At 32.5% G+C, this 13798-nt stretch overlaps 3 protein-coding genes and 2 pseudogenes across 3 annotated transcripts; 4 read left to right on the top strand and 1 right to left on the bottom strand.

Annotated features, from left to right (window-relative positions):
- Positions 1 to 86: 86 nt before the first annotated feature.
- LOC110722920 (long-chain-alcohol O-fatty-acyltransferase-like) lies at positions 87 to 1444 on the bottom strand. The gene has a single exon (XM_021902202.1). The coding sequence runs from the start codon at positions 1383 to 1385 to the stop codon at positions 336 to 338; it is 1050 nt and encodes a 349-aa protein (XP_021757894.1). The 5' UTR covers positions 1386 to 1444; the 3' UTR covers positions 87 to 335.
- Positions 1445 to 4010: 2566 nt separating this feature from the next.
- Positions 4011 to 6230, top strand: LOC110722921 (long-chain-alcohol O-fatty-acyltransferase-like). Its single transcript, XM_021902203.1, has one exon. It carries the CDS (start codon positions 4538 to 4540, stop codon positions 5537 to 5539), a length of 1002 nt encoding a protein of 333 aa, XP_021757895.1. The 5' UTR covers positions 4011 to 4537; the 3' UTR covers positions 5540 to 6230.
- Positions 6231 to 7118: 888 nt separating this feature from the next.
- On the top strand, positions 7119 to 8200 carry LOC110722923 (annotated as a pseudogene).
- A 210-nt stretch (positions 8201 to 8410) lies between these two features.
- LOC110722924 (long-chain-alcohol O-fatty-acyltransferase-like) lies at positions 8411 to 9861 on the top strand. Its single transcript, XM_021902204.1, has one exon. The coding sequence runs from the start codon at positions 8675 to 8677 to the stop codon at positions 9746 to 9748; it is 1074 nt and encodes a 357-aa protein (XP_021757896.1). The 5' UTR covers positions 8411 to 8674; the 3' UTR covers positions 9749 to 9861.
- A 1701-nt stretch (positions 9862 to 11562) lies between these two features.
- On the top strand, positions 11563 to 13144 carry LOC110722925 (annotated as a pseudogene).
- The last annotated feature ends 654 nt before the right edge of the window (positions 13145 to 13798 follow it).

Consider the following 13798-nt stretch of genomic DNA (forward strand, 5'->3'; position numbering starts at 1 on the left):
ATGCTCTATAAGATAGAATGCGGCAATGCACGATATTGTTGACATCTTGATTTATTGATTGCTAGGGTTTATATGTTAGTTATTTATTGAGTGCTAGGTGATTAATTATCTAATATTTGGCAAAATTTTGCCAGATAAATCCTACTACGTACATTAAGTACATAGTAGTATGTGTTTTTTTTATTGTATATAACGCGTTTACTTTGTAGGCGAAAGAATGAAAGGTAGGCATGAGATCATGAACAGAAGTTGGAAAATGGAATTAAAAGATCAAATCACAACTACACAATTAGATACTTCGATTTTTGATGAACCTAAAATCTTAAAACCATAATTCATCCTCTAATCACCAACTCTTTCAAATACTTGCCAAAATCAATAATGTCTTGAGTTGCTTTAACATCTACCTCATTTCTCATTAATTGAGGGAAGAACAACCAAAAGCCCGTTATCATCACAAACCCAACTGTTAATGGGCCAGGAACAGCCCAATGCAACTTCCACTTCCGGCCCAAACCTCTCTTCACACCCATCTCCAACACCACACACACACCATGCAACACAAAGAACCACGTGACTTCCCACGTGGGAGTCACTCGTGTTGCATAGTAATAAACCAACTCATGCATCAACCCTGAAACAACAAATGAAGCCATGACACCTGCCACTTGGGCCCACTTTTGACCAGCAAACTTCACAACCGTTGACCTAACGGGTTTATATACAGTGTGACGCAGTATATCTGTTACCCTGAGGTTCCATCTCCGACCCCAAAAATCTTGTAGTGATGTTGACAAGTAAGGCTCATCGGACGGTGGTTCGAGCTCGATCCCAAGTGTGGACCCTACTAAAAAATCACACACCCCAAATGCAATATCAATAGCCAAATACATCAAACCACAAAAAGCCACCATGTTTTTATTGTACGAGTACACCACTTCTAAAATGACAAAAATAACCACCTTTGACCAAAAATTCAAGGGTAATACTACCTCCTTTTTGTTGGGTGAAATTACTAAATTACCCTCTTGACTTTTTGTTGAGGGGTTGACTTTCTTAATCTTGATGGGAAAAGCTGCAAGAAAAATGAATCTAAGAAGAGATGGTTGATCATCATTATCATCATATGATAAAGGGCCAAGATTGAAGGCGTACAATAAGAGTTTGAAGTTTGCGAGCCACACGATAAAACCCCCAAAGAGGATATTTGTAAGAGGTCTAGAGAGAGAAAGAGGGAGAAGAGTGAAGAGAGAGAAAATTGGTAAAAGAGAGATGAATCTAAGTATACCCTTTGGAATTTTAGAGGTTATGAAATAGGAGTAACAAAGTGATGCAAGGATTATTATCCATGCTTTTATGAATTTCTTGCCTTCGTCTTCTTCCATTTTTATGAAATAACTAAAAATTTATGGGTTTTTAGAAAGTTTTAGTTAGAATGTATGTTAGTTTTATACAAGTAGCTAAGCTTTGTGATCTAATGATCTAATTTTAAAAAGAAATATAATTAAATTGATAACTAAGTTAAAGTTGTTGGAGATTGTAATTATTTGATTAATTTAGTGATGGTACAAGCTGGCTTTCAACGTGTATGAAGCATATTGAGAGAATGACATTAATAAAACACTTGTTTCAAAATATTTAGGAAATTTTGTCAACAACTATCAATTTAAGCCTCTGTTTTGAAAACAACTATCTTTTAATTTTTTTTTAAAGCAGCTATCACAAACTTGTAAAAAGTTAGAGTAGCACTACCACTCTTAAATTTCTGACAAGAATCTCTAGTGAGTGGGTCCCACGAGTCATATTGAGAGAATGACATTAATAAAACACTTGTGTAAATGCAACATTTTAAAACCCAACAACAGAGATAAAAGTAAATATATTTACACTCTCTTTGTTTTTTAAATGCAACAATTTGACTTTTTGGGTTATCCCACGAGTCAAATTGTTGCATTTAAAAACAAAGAGAGTGTAAATATATTTACTTTTATATCTGTTGTTGGTTTGTTGCAGGGTTATGTGGTACTCCCTTAGTCCCATTAGTAATAGGTTTCATTTACACAAATTAATTGTAAGCCATAAGGTGATGTAGTTATTTATTGATTCAACTTCGAAAGTTTTTGATGTACCATATATTCATTGAGCAAAATGAGAATGCAATATAAGAGAATTAAAGGTATAAGTTCTTTTAACTCGTAATCAATAATTTTGCCAAACTTATTCATTTCATCTTTAAACTTGAATTCGAGACCGAGTGGTAGACAATTTCAAAAAAATCCGATCCTCAATAAATCAACAAGTATTATAACGGATGCAAGAAAGAACAAATATTGGATGTAAAATTGACAAGAAAAACACACACAGATTTACGTGGTTTACCAACAATGTGTTGGCTACGTCCACGAGCAGGCGAGAGTAATAGTTTTATTGATTTTGGGAAAACAGAATACAAATTTAGAACAAATTTGAGACCAATCACAGAAAATAGATTGATTGTCTCTCGGATTTCTAATGTTATCTCTCTTAGATTTCACAGATGAGAAATACACAAAAGAATCTTAGATTTCTGAATAACCACTTGACTTATTCGGTTAGGAGTAACTCTAAGGGGTATATATAGAATTGTCCAAAACAGAAACTGATTTGGGCCAAAACCCAATTAATAACCACATGGACCAAAATCACACGACCGTGTGACATGTCTTGTAGTAGCAGAACTACACGACCATGTACCAAGAACCATATGGTCATGTATATTGAAGAGTACATAGTAACAATAATTACACGATCGTATACAATGAACTACACGTGTACGTTCTCGGTCACCTATTCAAGGCATATTTCTTACAACAAGAAAGATCATTTAGATTTTATGATCCACATCCAACAAATTCCTTTCGACATCTTGGAATTGCTCTTTCAATAACCATTCACAAAATCACAAATGTAACTTCAAATGAATCAATCTCTAGAGAAAAAAATAATTTGCATATGTTCAAATCAAATTCATCACTCTTACTAAAAATAAAAATGCACCAAAAAAAGGCATTTATATCAAACAGGCAACGATTCTACCAATGTACTTAAATTCTGTTCCATTGAATGTGATTTATAAACGAATAAATACATCTGTTAAGTGGATCAGACAAGGCAGCCAAAAATGTGGTAAAATTGAATAGAGTTTTATGACTAGTCTATATCGTATTAGTTACCCTCTCTCATCTTTTCATCTACCAAACAACCAACACAGTAAAAAAACTACTTTTTCCGTTTTTATTTAGTTGACGGCTTGACGCGTTCAATTTAGGCCCACATATTAAGGAGAGGAGAGAATGATAAAGCAAGCGGGGTACACTAGTAAATACAAGGTATAAAACTTACCCGAAAACAAAAAGTGTCAACTAAAAATAATCTTCCTAAAAAGGAATACGTGTTAACTAGAAAAAAAACGGAGGTAACTATATCAATTAAAATGAAAAGTGAAATGTCAGTATGTCACTAGTTGAAGACATAAACTCTAAACTAAACGCATTTAAGAACAATAAGACCATAACTAAAGCCATAATAGTTCACTTTATTTCCACTTAATTCAAGAAAAGCGAGTTATATATTTAGGCCTTGTTTGATTGAAAATATAGAATGGGGGAAATGAAAATTTATGGGATTTGATAAGTTGGATACTTGTTTGATTGACATACAAAAGAAAAAATGGAATTGCTAACCAAGCAAGTTTAGGTTAAAAATTTCCTAGAAATTTCATTAGGAAAATAACTTCTTATGAAATGCAATTATGTCCTACGTGAATTTTATTCCATATCAACCAAACGAGGCATTAGATTACAATTTTTTTTTTAGGGAAAGGCATTAGATTACATTTAATAAATTTAAATAAGATAAGTTAAGTTTTAACATGAAAATACAAAGGTTATTTGACATTCATTTACAACTAAAATAAATTTAAATTAACTCTTATAAGTAAGTTTAGAATAAAAATCAGGTAATATAGAATGTACAATAAGTGTGTGATTCATTTTTATGAAAGAACTTATTTTATATGCAACTCTATGGTTGTACGCATTATACTTACAATTCAACTCTCAAATGGTCAAAGTTAGGAAATTATGAAAAATTAAGCATCAAGCAATGTTTCTCCGTAGTAACAATTTAGATTTTTTTTTTTTTTTTTTTTTAAGTAAGAGTTAAAAATTAATGGAGAATTTTCATTTTAAAAAGTGTTACACTTAATAAAAATAGCCGATTTAGAAAAAGGGTTGCACTTAAATCGATGGGATGAAGTATTAGGTAGATTTTCAATAACATATGAATGGTGGTTGGGTTGTATATCTAGAGAGGTCCTCTATATATAAGCTACTAGGTCTATGACTATGACTTTTTCTAAGAGTATATGACATATACATCCTTTGTTAGTTTGTTACACTACAAAACCAAACACATAGTACAAGGATAGAAACTAAGTATATTGGCAACCAAAAAAAAAAAAAAAAACCATCACAAACTTCAAACAAATCCCAAAAAAATGGGAGAAGCACAAAAATTCTTCCAATCTTGCTTAATAATTTTAGCATCACTTTGCTACTCTTACTTGATACCTTCAAAGCTTCCCAAAGGCAAAATTAGGTTATTTTCTCTCTTACCAATTTTCTCTCTATTCATAATTCTCCCACTTTCTCTTTCTAGACCAATTCCTATCACAATAATTAGTTGGTTTATTACTTGGCTTGCTACCTCAAAGCTTCTTCTTTTTGCTTTCAATCTCGGCCCATTATCGGCCCAAAACTCTTTAATTAATTTTATTTTAATTGCTGCATTACCAATTAAAATTAAGGAAAAAGATCCTCTACATCACACCCAACACACTAGAATATTACCCCCTGATAATTGGTTAAGATCTTTCTTTTTTACCCTTTTTGTAATAATTTATGACCGTACAAAAAGTTGGGTTATGTTTGGATTTGCATTATTTCTTTTTATTGATTTATGTTTTGCACTTTGTGCTTTCATTGTGGGGCCCCTAGGGTTAGAGCTTGAAGAGCCGTCCGATGAGCCTTACGCGTCATCATCTCTTCAAGACTTTTGGGGTCGGAGGTGGAACCGCATGATATCAGATACACTGCGTCACACTGTATATAAACCCGTTAGGTCAACTTTTGTTGATTTGGTGGGCCTTAAATGGGCCCAAGTGATGGGTACAATGGCGACGTTTTTTGTATCTGGGCTTGTCCATGAAGTTATGATCTTTAATGTGACCCGGGTTTGGCCCAATTGGGAGGTCACGTGCTACTTCTTGTTGCATGGGGTGTGTGTGGTTTTGGAGATGGCTGTTAAGAGGGAATTGGGCTGGAAGTTGAATTTGCATTGGGCCGTTTCAGGCCCATTAACAGTTGGGTTTGTGTTGATTACGGGTTATTGGTTGTTCTTCCCTACACTTTGGAGGAGCCATGTTGATTCTGAGTCTATTGAGGATATCAAAGTATTTGCCAAGAATTTGAAGGATATTATTGTACGAAGTATAAATTAATTAGAAGATTTTATATTATAAGTGAAATTAGAACTCTAAATTTACTTTACGGTTGGTATTAGATCTTATTTTAGGAGATAATTGAATGACGGATTGGTATAAATATGTAGTTACTATGTTCGAAGATGTTTTATTTATCAACGAGATTTACTAATTGAGTGTATTATGTAGCACTCTTGCACTTGTACTGTTTTTTATGGTTCTCTATTTATTGCTTCCATTAACCAACTACAAAGTACAACTAGTAGTTCAATACCAGTACAAGTAGTATTATTGTTCATTAAGTATATAGTTAAGAATTACGAAAATAAAAATTGTATTTCCTCCGTGGCTTCGTCCCATAATGTCTGGTCCATTTTTATTCTTAGTCTGTTTAGATTGTTTTAAAGTTTACGCCTTACTACTTTTGATTATAGAGGAGTTTACATTTATAACTATTACATTTAATCCAACCACTTTTCTCCCTCATCAATTTCCATCCACCGAAAAAAAAAAAAAAAAGACTTAACCCTAGGAATTTCTCCTTACCCCCAAGCATCTTTATTATTTGATAAGATTCGAACTCTAGAACTCTAATGAGCTAACACTTTGTTAGTTTCCCTGGGAAAATTGGCCATGACAAATACCGTGTGTCTGTCAAGCATTATTCATTGACTTTGCCCATGACTGGAGCAACAACTTGAGTTTTTAATCAGACAAATCAAAGATTCAAAATGGAAGAGGACAATTCATGTAATATAAAAACTTAGATTAAAGGAGTGATTGATTAGATCCAATCCAGTAATACTAGTAACAAACTACAGTATGAAACTATGATGTACAAAAACTCTGTTTAGGGTCAACATTTCTGTTTCCGATGCCCTTTTTATTTCTCAAAATTTTAAAAGGGCAAACTACACTTTATTATACTCTTATTTAAAAAGTTAACGTTATAAAGACAACCTATATAATATACCAACGTGGTCAACTAGACGGTGATTCAATCAACTGTACAGAATATATATTTTTACAGATTGACATTTTCAACAATCATTCCATTTCTATTGTACAAATCTGAAATTTCTGCAAATTCAATTCCAAAAAAAAAAACTCAAAACTGATCTTAAAAAACATGGAAGAACAAGAAAGCGGGGAAATTAAGGCATTAATTAAGGTATGGTTTAAGGTATTAATCTCTCTAATTTATACATATTTCATAGTTTCAAAGCTTCCAAAAGGTAAAATCAGATTAATTTCTTTATTACCAATTTTCTCTGTTTTCACTGTTTGGATTTCTTTCTTTTGAGAATAAAGGCATTAAGGCCTATATTATAGCTTTGTGCAAAATTGTACTCTCCCATATTCTTTATCTACCCCAACAACAGCAGGTTTAACTGGTTTTTTCATTACTTGGCTTGCTAATTTCAAGTTAATCCTGTTTTCCTTTAATCTTGGTCCATTAACCCATGATTTACCTTCTAAATCATTCTTTAATTTCATCTTAATTGCTGCTTTTCCTATCAAGATCAAGAAGATAGGAAAAGACCCTTTTACCCCTACTCAAAAATTGCCCCTTAGTTTGGCGTCGAAGATTTTGATTTATTCATTGATTATTGTCGCGGGGTATTTTAGTAACTACAACAAGAGTTTGCACCCTAATGTTCTTTTAGGGGTGTATTGTTGTATAGTGTACTTAAATTTGGAGGTGTTTGTAATAAAATGGTGGGGTCCATTCTAGGGTTGGAGCTATCTCCACCGTTCGATGAGCCTTACTTATCGACATCGTTGCAAGATTTTTGGGGCCGAAGGTGGAACCTCATGGTATCAGATGTACTGCGTCACACTGTATATTTTCCAGTAAGGGCATTTTGGGAAATTCACATCGGGAAGAGGTGGGCCCAAGTTGTGGCTACTATGGGGCTGCTTTCGTGGTGTCTGGGTTGATGCATGAGTTGTTGTTCTTCTACATTACGCGTGCGAGTCCCACGTGGGAAGTCACGTGCTTCTTCTTGCTTCATGGGGTGTGCTTGGTTGTTGAGATTGGGCTGAAAAGAGGTTTGGGCTTTGGAGAGTTACATTGGGCCTTGGCTGGTCCATTAACTGTTGGATTTGTGATGGTAACTGGATTTTGGTTGTTTTTTCCCCAATTTGTTAGAAACAAAATTGATGTTAGCTCTCTTGAGGAAGTCAAAGCTGTTTGTAGGTTTCTCAAAGGAATGTTACCATTAGCTTAATTGATTTTGGTATTGAAGAATACAATTTATTACCATTTTCTTTTCGATTGAGCTATTTGTGAAAGTTTTTTAAACGATGTATTGATCACTAGTGACTTTGTTCTATCCTCTTCCATGTTGAGTATACAATGTTTATATGCAAGAGAAACTTTAATTTTGGGATTTATTGATGCTAAGAACAAGATCGATAATACTACAAGTTCATGGTCTCAGGGATTATTTATGATCTTTCTCTTTACATAATATTATTCCTGATATTCACATTCTCACCCCATACTGTTGCCCTACTAAGATCCGTAATATGCGTTTCCAAACTTATCAGGAAGCTTAACTTTTACGAAGGCAATATATTTTATAATCTCATCTAATAGTGAAATTTGCTCTTTACATTTCCCCATATGTTTTCTCTACTTACCTTACACTAAATGAACGTATATTACTTCCTCAAAAATCCCGTTAAAAAAAAAATAAGGAGGTGCTTAATTATTTATTTGGGATTTAAATTATTTTCATGGTTGGAACACAAACAAATCATCACTTATTAATCTGAAATTTGCACAATTAATTTATAAAGAGGTTTGTTATGTTCGTTTATGCATGGAAAACACGTTTCCTTTGCTTATAAAATGATCTACCCTAGCACTCACTTTACATGACCAAGTAAAAACACAACTCTCATTTGTAAAGTTAGTAATCCAACTTACGTGATTGTTTTAGGTTTCATGTAATTGATTCTAACAAAAACCATCACTAAATTTACCAATTGTTCATTAGTCCCTAAAATTAGGTTATCATAATTGAAAATCTATAGGAGCATTTTAGGGTTGCTAAATTATTTTTAAGAAAAAATCAATACCAAAAATCCAAAAAAGGAGAGTGGAAACAAAATCAAGCAACCAACTATAATCCAAACATAGGTTAAATGGAGGGTGAAATCAAGTCATTTCTTCGGGCATGGTCAATACTACTATCATCTTTATGCTATTGCTACTTTATAGCTTTCAAGATCCCAAAGGGAAAGTTAAGGTTTATCTTTTTACTTCCATGTTTCTTTCTATTCACCATTTTCCCCCTCTCTTTTTCCTCCGTAATCCTTAAAGGAATTATTTCGTATTTTATCACATACGTAGGAAACTTTAAACTACTCTTATTTTCATATGACCTCGGCCCATTGTCTGATTGTCTACATAATCCTACCACTAAACTTGACAAACAGAAAGGCGATCCACCCATAAAAATAACCTCTCTGATTAGGTTTATATTGGTTGCTATTTTTCCGATGAAAATCAAAGATCCAATTTCCAAAAAACAAAAAACCAAGAAAGTAATACCCCTAACTATATGGCATGAGGCCTTGCTTTTCTCAATTCTCTCAACTTATTATTATGCTTACAAAAGAAAACTACACTCATGTGTTATTTGGATAAGTTATTGTGGCATAATGTACTTATTCCTTGATGTAATTGTGGTAATATGCAACAAGTTAGCAAAGGTCATCTTAGACGTGGAGCTACATCCGCCGTTCGATGAGCCTTACTTGTCAACTTCACTCCAAGATTTTTGGAGTCGAAGGTGGAATCTCATGGTAACAGATGTACTACGACACACCATATATGTACCCATGAGGGTATTTTTGTCCAAAGATAATGTACGTCAACAAAAGGTCTTGATTCCTTCTGTTATGACTGTTTTTCTAGTATCTGGTCTAATACACGAACTAATCTTTTACTACTTAACATTTGTGAACCCCACGTGGGAGGTCACGTGCTTTTTTGGGCTAAATGGGATTTTAGTTATTTTGGAGAGCTATTTGAAGAGGAATTTGGGCCGTAAGTTAAGGTTGCATTGGGCTTTAAGTGGCCCATTAAGCCTTGGTCTAGTAATGGGTACAGGATATCTATTGTTCTTTCCACCATTTTTAAGGAATCAAGTTGATGTAAGAATTGCTGAGGAGGCTAAGGCATTGTTTAAGTTTATTGGATCACAATTATTTTAAATGAAATCTTGTAATATTATTTTTTTAATTTCATTATTTATTTACTCAATGTATGATAATTTAATTTGGATTATGTCTTTGTTAGATATCATATTATTTGTAATTTGATTGTTTTCTCCTTATGATTTATAAAAATTGAGTTACTAATAGTTACTTTACAATTTTTGCACGGAATGTAAATATATGGGTAACTTTGTAATGTACAATAATATAGAACAAACCACCGAGACAATCAAAACTAGTGTATTTCAAAATTGCTAGTATATTTTTTCTAACAGGGCGAAGGAAGCTTTTCGATAAAGTGTAAAATAGTGAAATACTCTTATTTACCGCTAGTAGCAATTTAAAATATATCACCTCAAATAGATCACCTCATTGGGAAGAAACATTACAATACTCCATATATATGATTTTTTTTTTCTTATAATGATTAGCTTACAAATGATGTAGAAGTTTACTCATTATCACTTTTAAATAGTACCTAGATTTCAAATGAAAATAACCTTTTGGAAATGGAGTGCGTACTATATATTATTGTTATTGGTTAGTTCACATTGTGACAAAGTTAGACAAATCCGACCAAAATATTACTCCCTCTATTATGCTTTAAATTAATAAATTATATCTCGCTCTACTTAATAATGTATCCTTAAATGAAATTACAAATTGAAATATATTCTAACAAAATCTCAGGTGATAATGTTTTGTAGTTATGTAAATTTTATAGTGCCGCCATGAACATAAATATAGGTCTAAGGGACTCCAATGTTAAGAAAGTGAAAGCTCGATCATGGCTTGACTCTTGAATGAAACTGAAAAACTTAGGAAATTTAAATGCTTTTTTTTTTTTTTTTTAACCAATGGCTAGTTAAGTGGTTATTGATATTCAACTTGTTCAAATTCTACCTTGAAGCAATTGTGCGTGTTACATTCATAATAACTTTATATTCCTTATTTCTTTAAGCCTTCAAATACGTAGTATTTACTAATTAATCATTTTATACTATATAGAGCTTTGCAATCATATTACACTATATAAAAATACCATTAATTGGTACGTATTTATTTGTTAAAATAAAAGTACATATTATTAAAACTAATAAAAAAATAAAAGTACATATTATTAATACATATTTATATATATACTAGTTTTGTGCCCGGGTGATGCCCAGATTGTAAATAGATATCTACGTTATTAAATTTTTTAGTTTAATTTGAATGTTAAAAAAGGTCTTATAATCCCTTTTGATAATGCTAGATATTTAGACATATAATAATAGTACTTTTTGTAGTTTTGTTTATAAATAGATATCTATGTTATTATATACTTGAAATTATTTTTTATTGAACTTAGATTATTTTTATTGAACTGAAAATATTCAATTTTTACCAAACTAAAATTATTTTTACTAATTAAAACTTATTATCTCTATTATTTTTAAAAATAAATTAAATATATCATAAAGAATCTTACTTTAAAACAAATTTTATGATGGAATTAGAACTGAGTTATAGGATTTTTAATAAAAGTTATGATTAATTTTGTATATGTGAAATATTAGAAGTATATCAATAATAAAACTCTATACAACATTTTTATCTTAAGAAAACTATCCAAAGTTCTCTTTCTTGCCATAATATGTGTCACAATAATATCCATTTATCGCCTACGTGGCTCAACTTGGCGAAAAACTGAAATGACAAATGTCGATGTCTCGTGGCCTGACTACGAGATCGACTTTATTTATTAGTGATATAATATCATTTTCTTTATATGACACTTAGATTTCTTATCTTAACATCAAGTTTACATGATCAAACTAGTTACAAGGACAATCCCTCTCTCTCTCATATGAATTGAAGTAAGCTAAAAAAGAAATGCACATACAAACACACGCCTTCATAGACACCTTTTGCAAGGCCAACATTTCATGCGTGAATAAAACCGATTCTAAGGAAGAAATAGGAGTAGGAAACACGTACAAGAACATAACACACAAGCTAAAATTAAAAGTATACTAAACTAAATCAATTATAAATTATACACTTGTACATCTTTGACGTCTAATTTTGTCATACATTTTTAAATTTATACCAATCATAAAAAACAAAAAACATTAAGATGACAAACAAGCCCAAATTTAAAAGAAATAAAGAACCCAATGATGGTAGAAAGTGAAGCAAAGGCATTGCTCCAATTGTGGTCAATAGTATTAGCTTCTCTTTGCTATTGCTATTTTATTGTACCCAAAATTCCCAAAGGTGAACTTAGGTTTTTCTCTCTTCTTCCAATCTTCACCCTTTTTACCATATTACCACTTACTCTCTCCTCAGTGCTCCCCGCCGGAATCACTATTTTCTTTATTACATGGCTCGCTAACTTCAAACTTCTCTTATACTCTTTCAATCTTGGCCCTTTATCATCTGCTCACTTATCATTGGTTAATTTTATACTAATTTCTGCTTTTCCCATTAAAATTAAAAATAACTACCCATCGTCTAAAATTAGAAAACTCGTTATACTTTTCCTATCAAACTCCTGGTGGAAGATAGTAATTTCCACCGTTATTTGTGACATCTACAAAGAAATGTTAAATCGAGGTTTGCTCTTTGTAATGCATGGTTGTATGTTATATTTACTCATTGATGTTTTTATGGGGATTGTCAATAAAATTGTGGGGTCCATCATGGGTGAGGAGCTACTTCCACCGTCCAATGAGCCTTACTTGTCAACATCTCTCGGTGATTTTTGGGGGAAGAGGTCGAACCTCATCGTAACAGATATGCTGCGCCACACTGTATATTTTCCGACTAGAGCATTTTTGACTAACTATTTGGGCCTCTTTATCTGGTGTGATGGCGGCATTTCTGGTGTCTGGGCTAATGCATGAGCTAATTTTTTGTTATTTGGCACGTGTGAGTCCCTCGTGGGAAGTTACATGGTTTTTTGTGTTGCATGGGCTTTGTGTGTTATTGGAGTTTTTGTTGAAGAAACTTTTGGGCCAAAAGTTGGGCTTACATTGGGCTATAACTGGGCCGTTGACGGTTGGGTTTGTTATGGGTACTGGATATTGGTGGTTCTTCCCACCACTTGCAAGGAACCAACTTGATACTAGAGCTATAGAGGAAGTTATGACATTGTATGAGTTTATTAAGGGATCATTCAAAATTAGCAAGAATTTTTATTTTTCCTTTCCACTTAATAGAGTTGAGGGTCCAAACATGTTGTACATTTGTAGTGGGGGTTACTTAGCTTGAAGGCTATAAACCAAGTTTGAAGAGTCTGTGTAGATTAATTTTATATATTATAGTTAAGATGAAGGGTCTTATCGGACCAAAATCTCTCACGGGTCAGCCCAACATGGGTTAATGAGCTACACAATTTGTGGGGGGGGGGGGGGGAGGTAAGTGAATCCCCTCCCTCAAATTGTCACTATGGAGTTGGGATTGAAAAATGTACTTTCCTATTTACTAGACTAAGTTTATTGGGTGATGTGGCATAATGAGGGGATTACATGACACATAAAAGTTCTTAAAAATATTTATTAATATATTAGTATAGATGAGAAGGGGAAGTTGAGGGAGAAAGATGCTTCGTGGGGGATAAGACTAGATTAAGGGGCAGAGAAGATAATAATAAAGAAAGAAAATCACAAGCAAGCCAACAATGGAAGTAGTGAATGTATTTTTTCACAAAATTTCCACAAATAAATTGACTAGCTACACACAAAATTTTATAAGTTTCACAATGTCTTGAACCAACACTTTCGTAAAAAAACAAAAAGAAGACTTTGAAAAGTAAACAATGCCCGGTATATTGTTTTGCAACCTTAAATTTTAATGATATATTTTGTGTATTATTATAAGCATATGTAATATCATTATACTCGTAATGACAATATTAAATATCACGTGTATATACTATATGATGTACTCTTTATATATTCATTTGACCCATTAAAAAGATTGTTATAATATATTAATATCATGTCACCTTGTAAAGATACTATCTACTTAACTGGTAGTATCTTATACATATAGTGCTGTCAA

The sequence above is a fragment of the Chenopodium quinoa genome, unplaced genomic scaffold (assembly GCF_001683475.1).
Source record: "Chenopodium quinoa cultivar QQ74 unplaced genomic scaffold, ASM168347v1, whole genome shotgun sequence".
Classification (NCBI taxonomy): domain Eukaryota; kingdom Viridiplantae; phylum Streptophyta; class Magnoliopsida; order Caryophyllales; family Amaranthaceae; genus Chenopodium; species Chenopodium quinoa.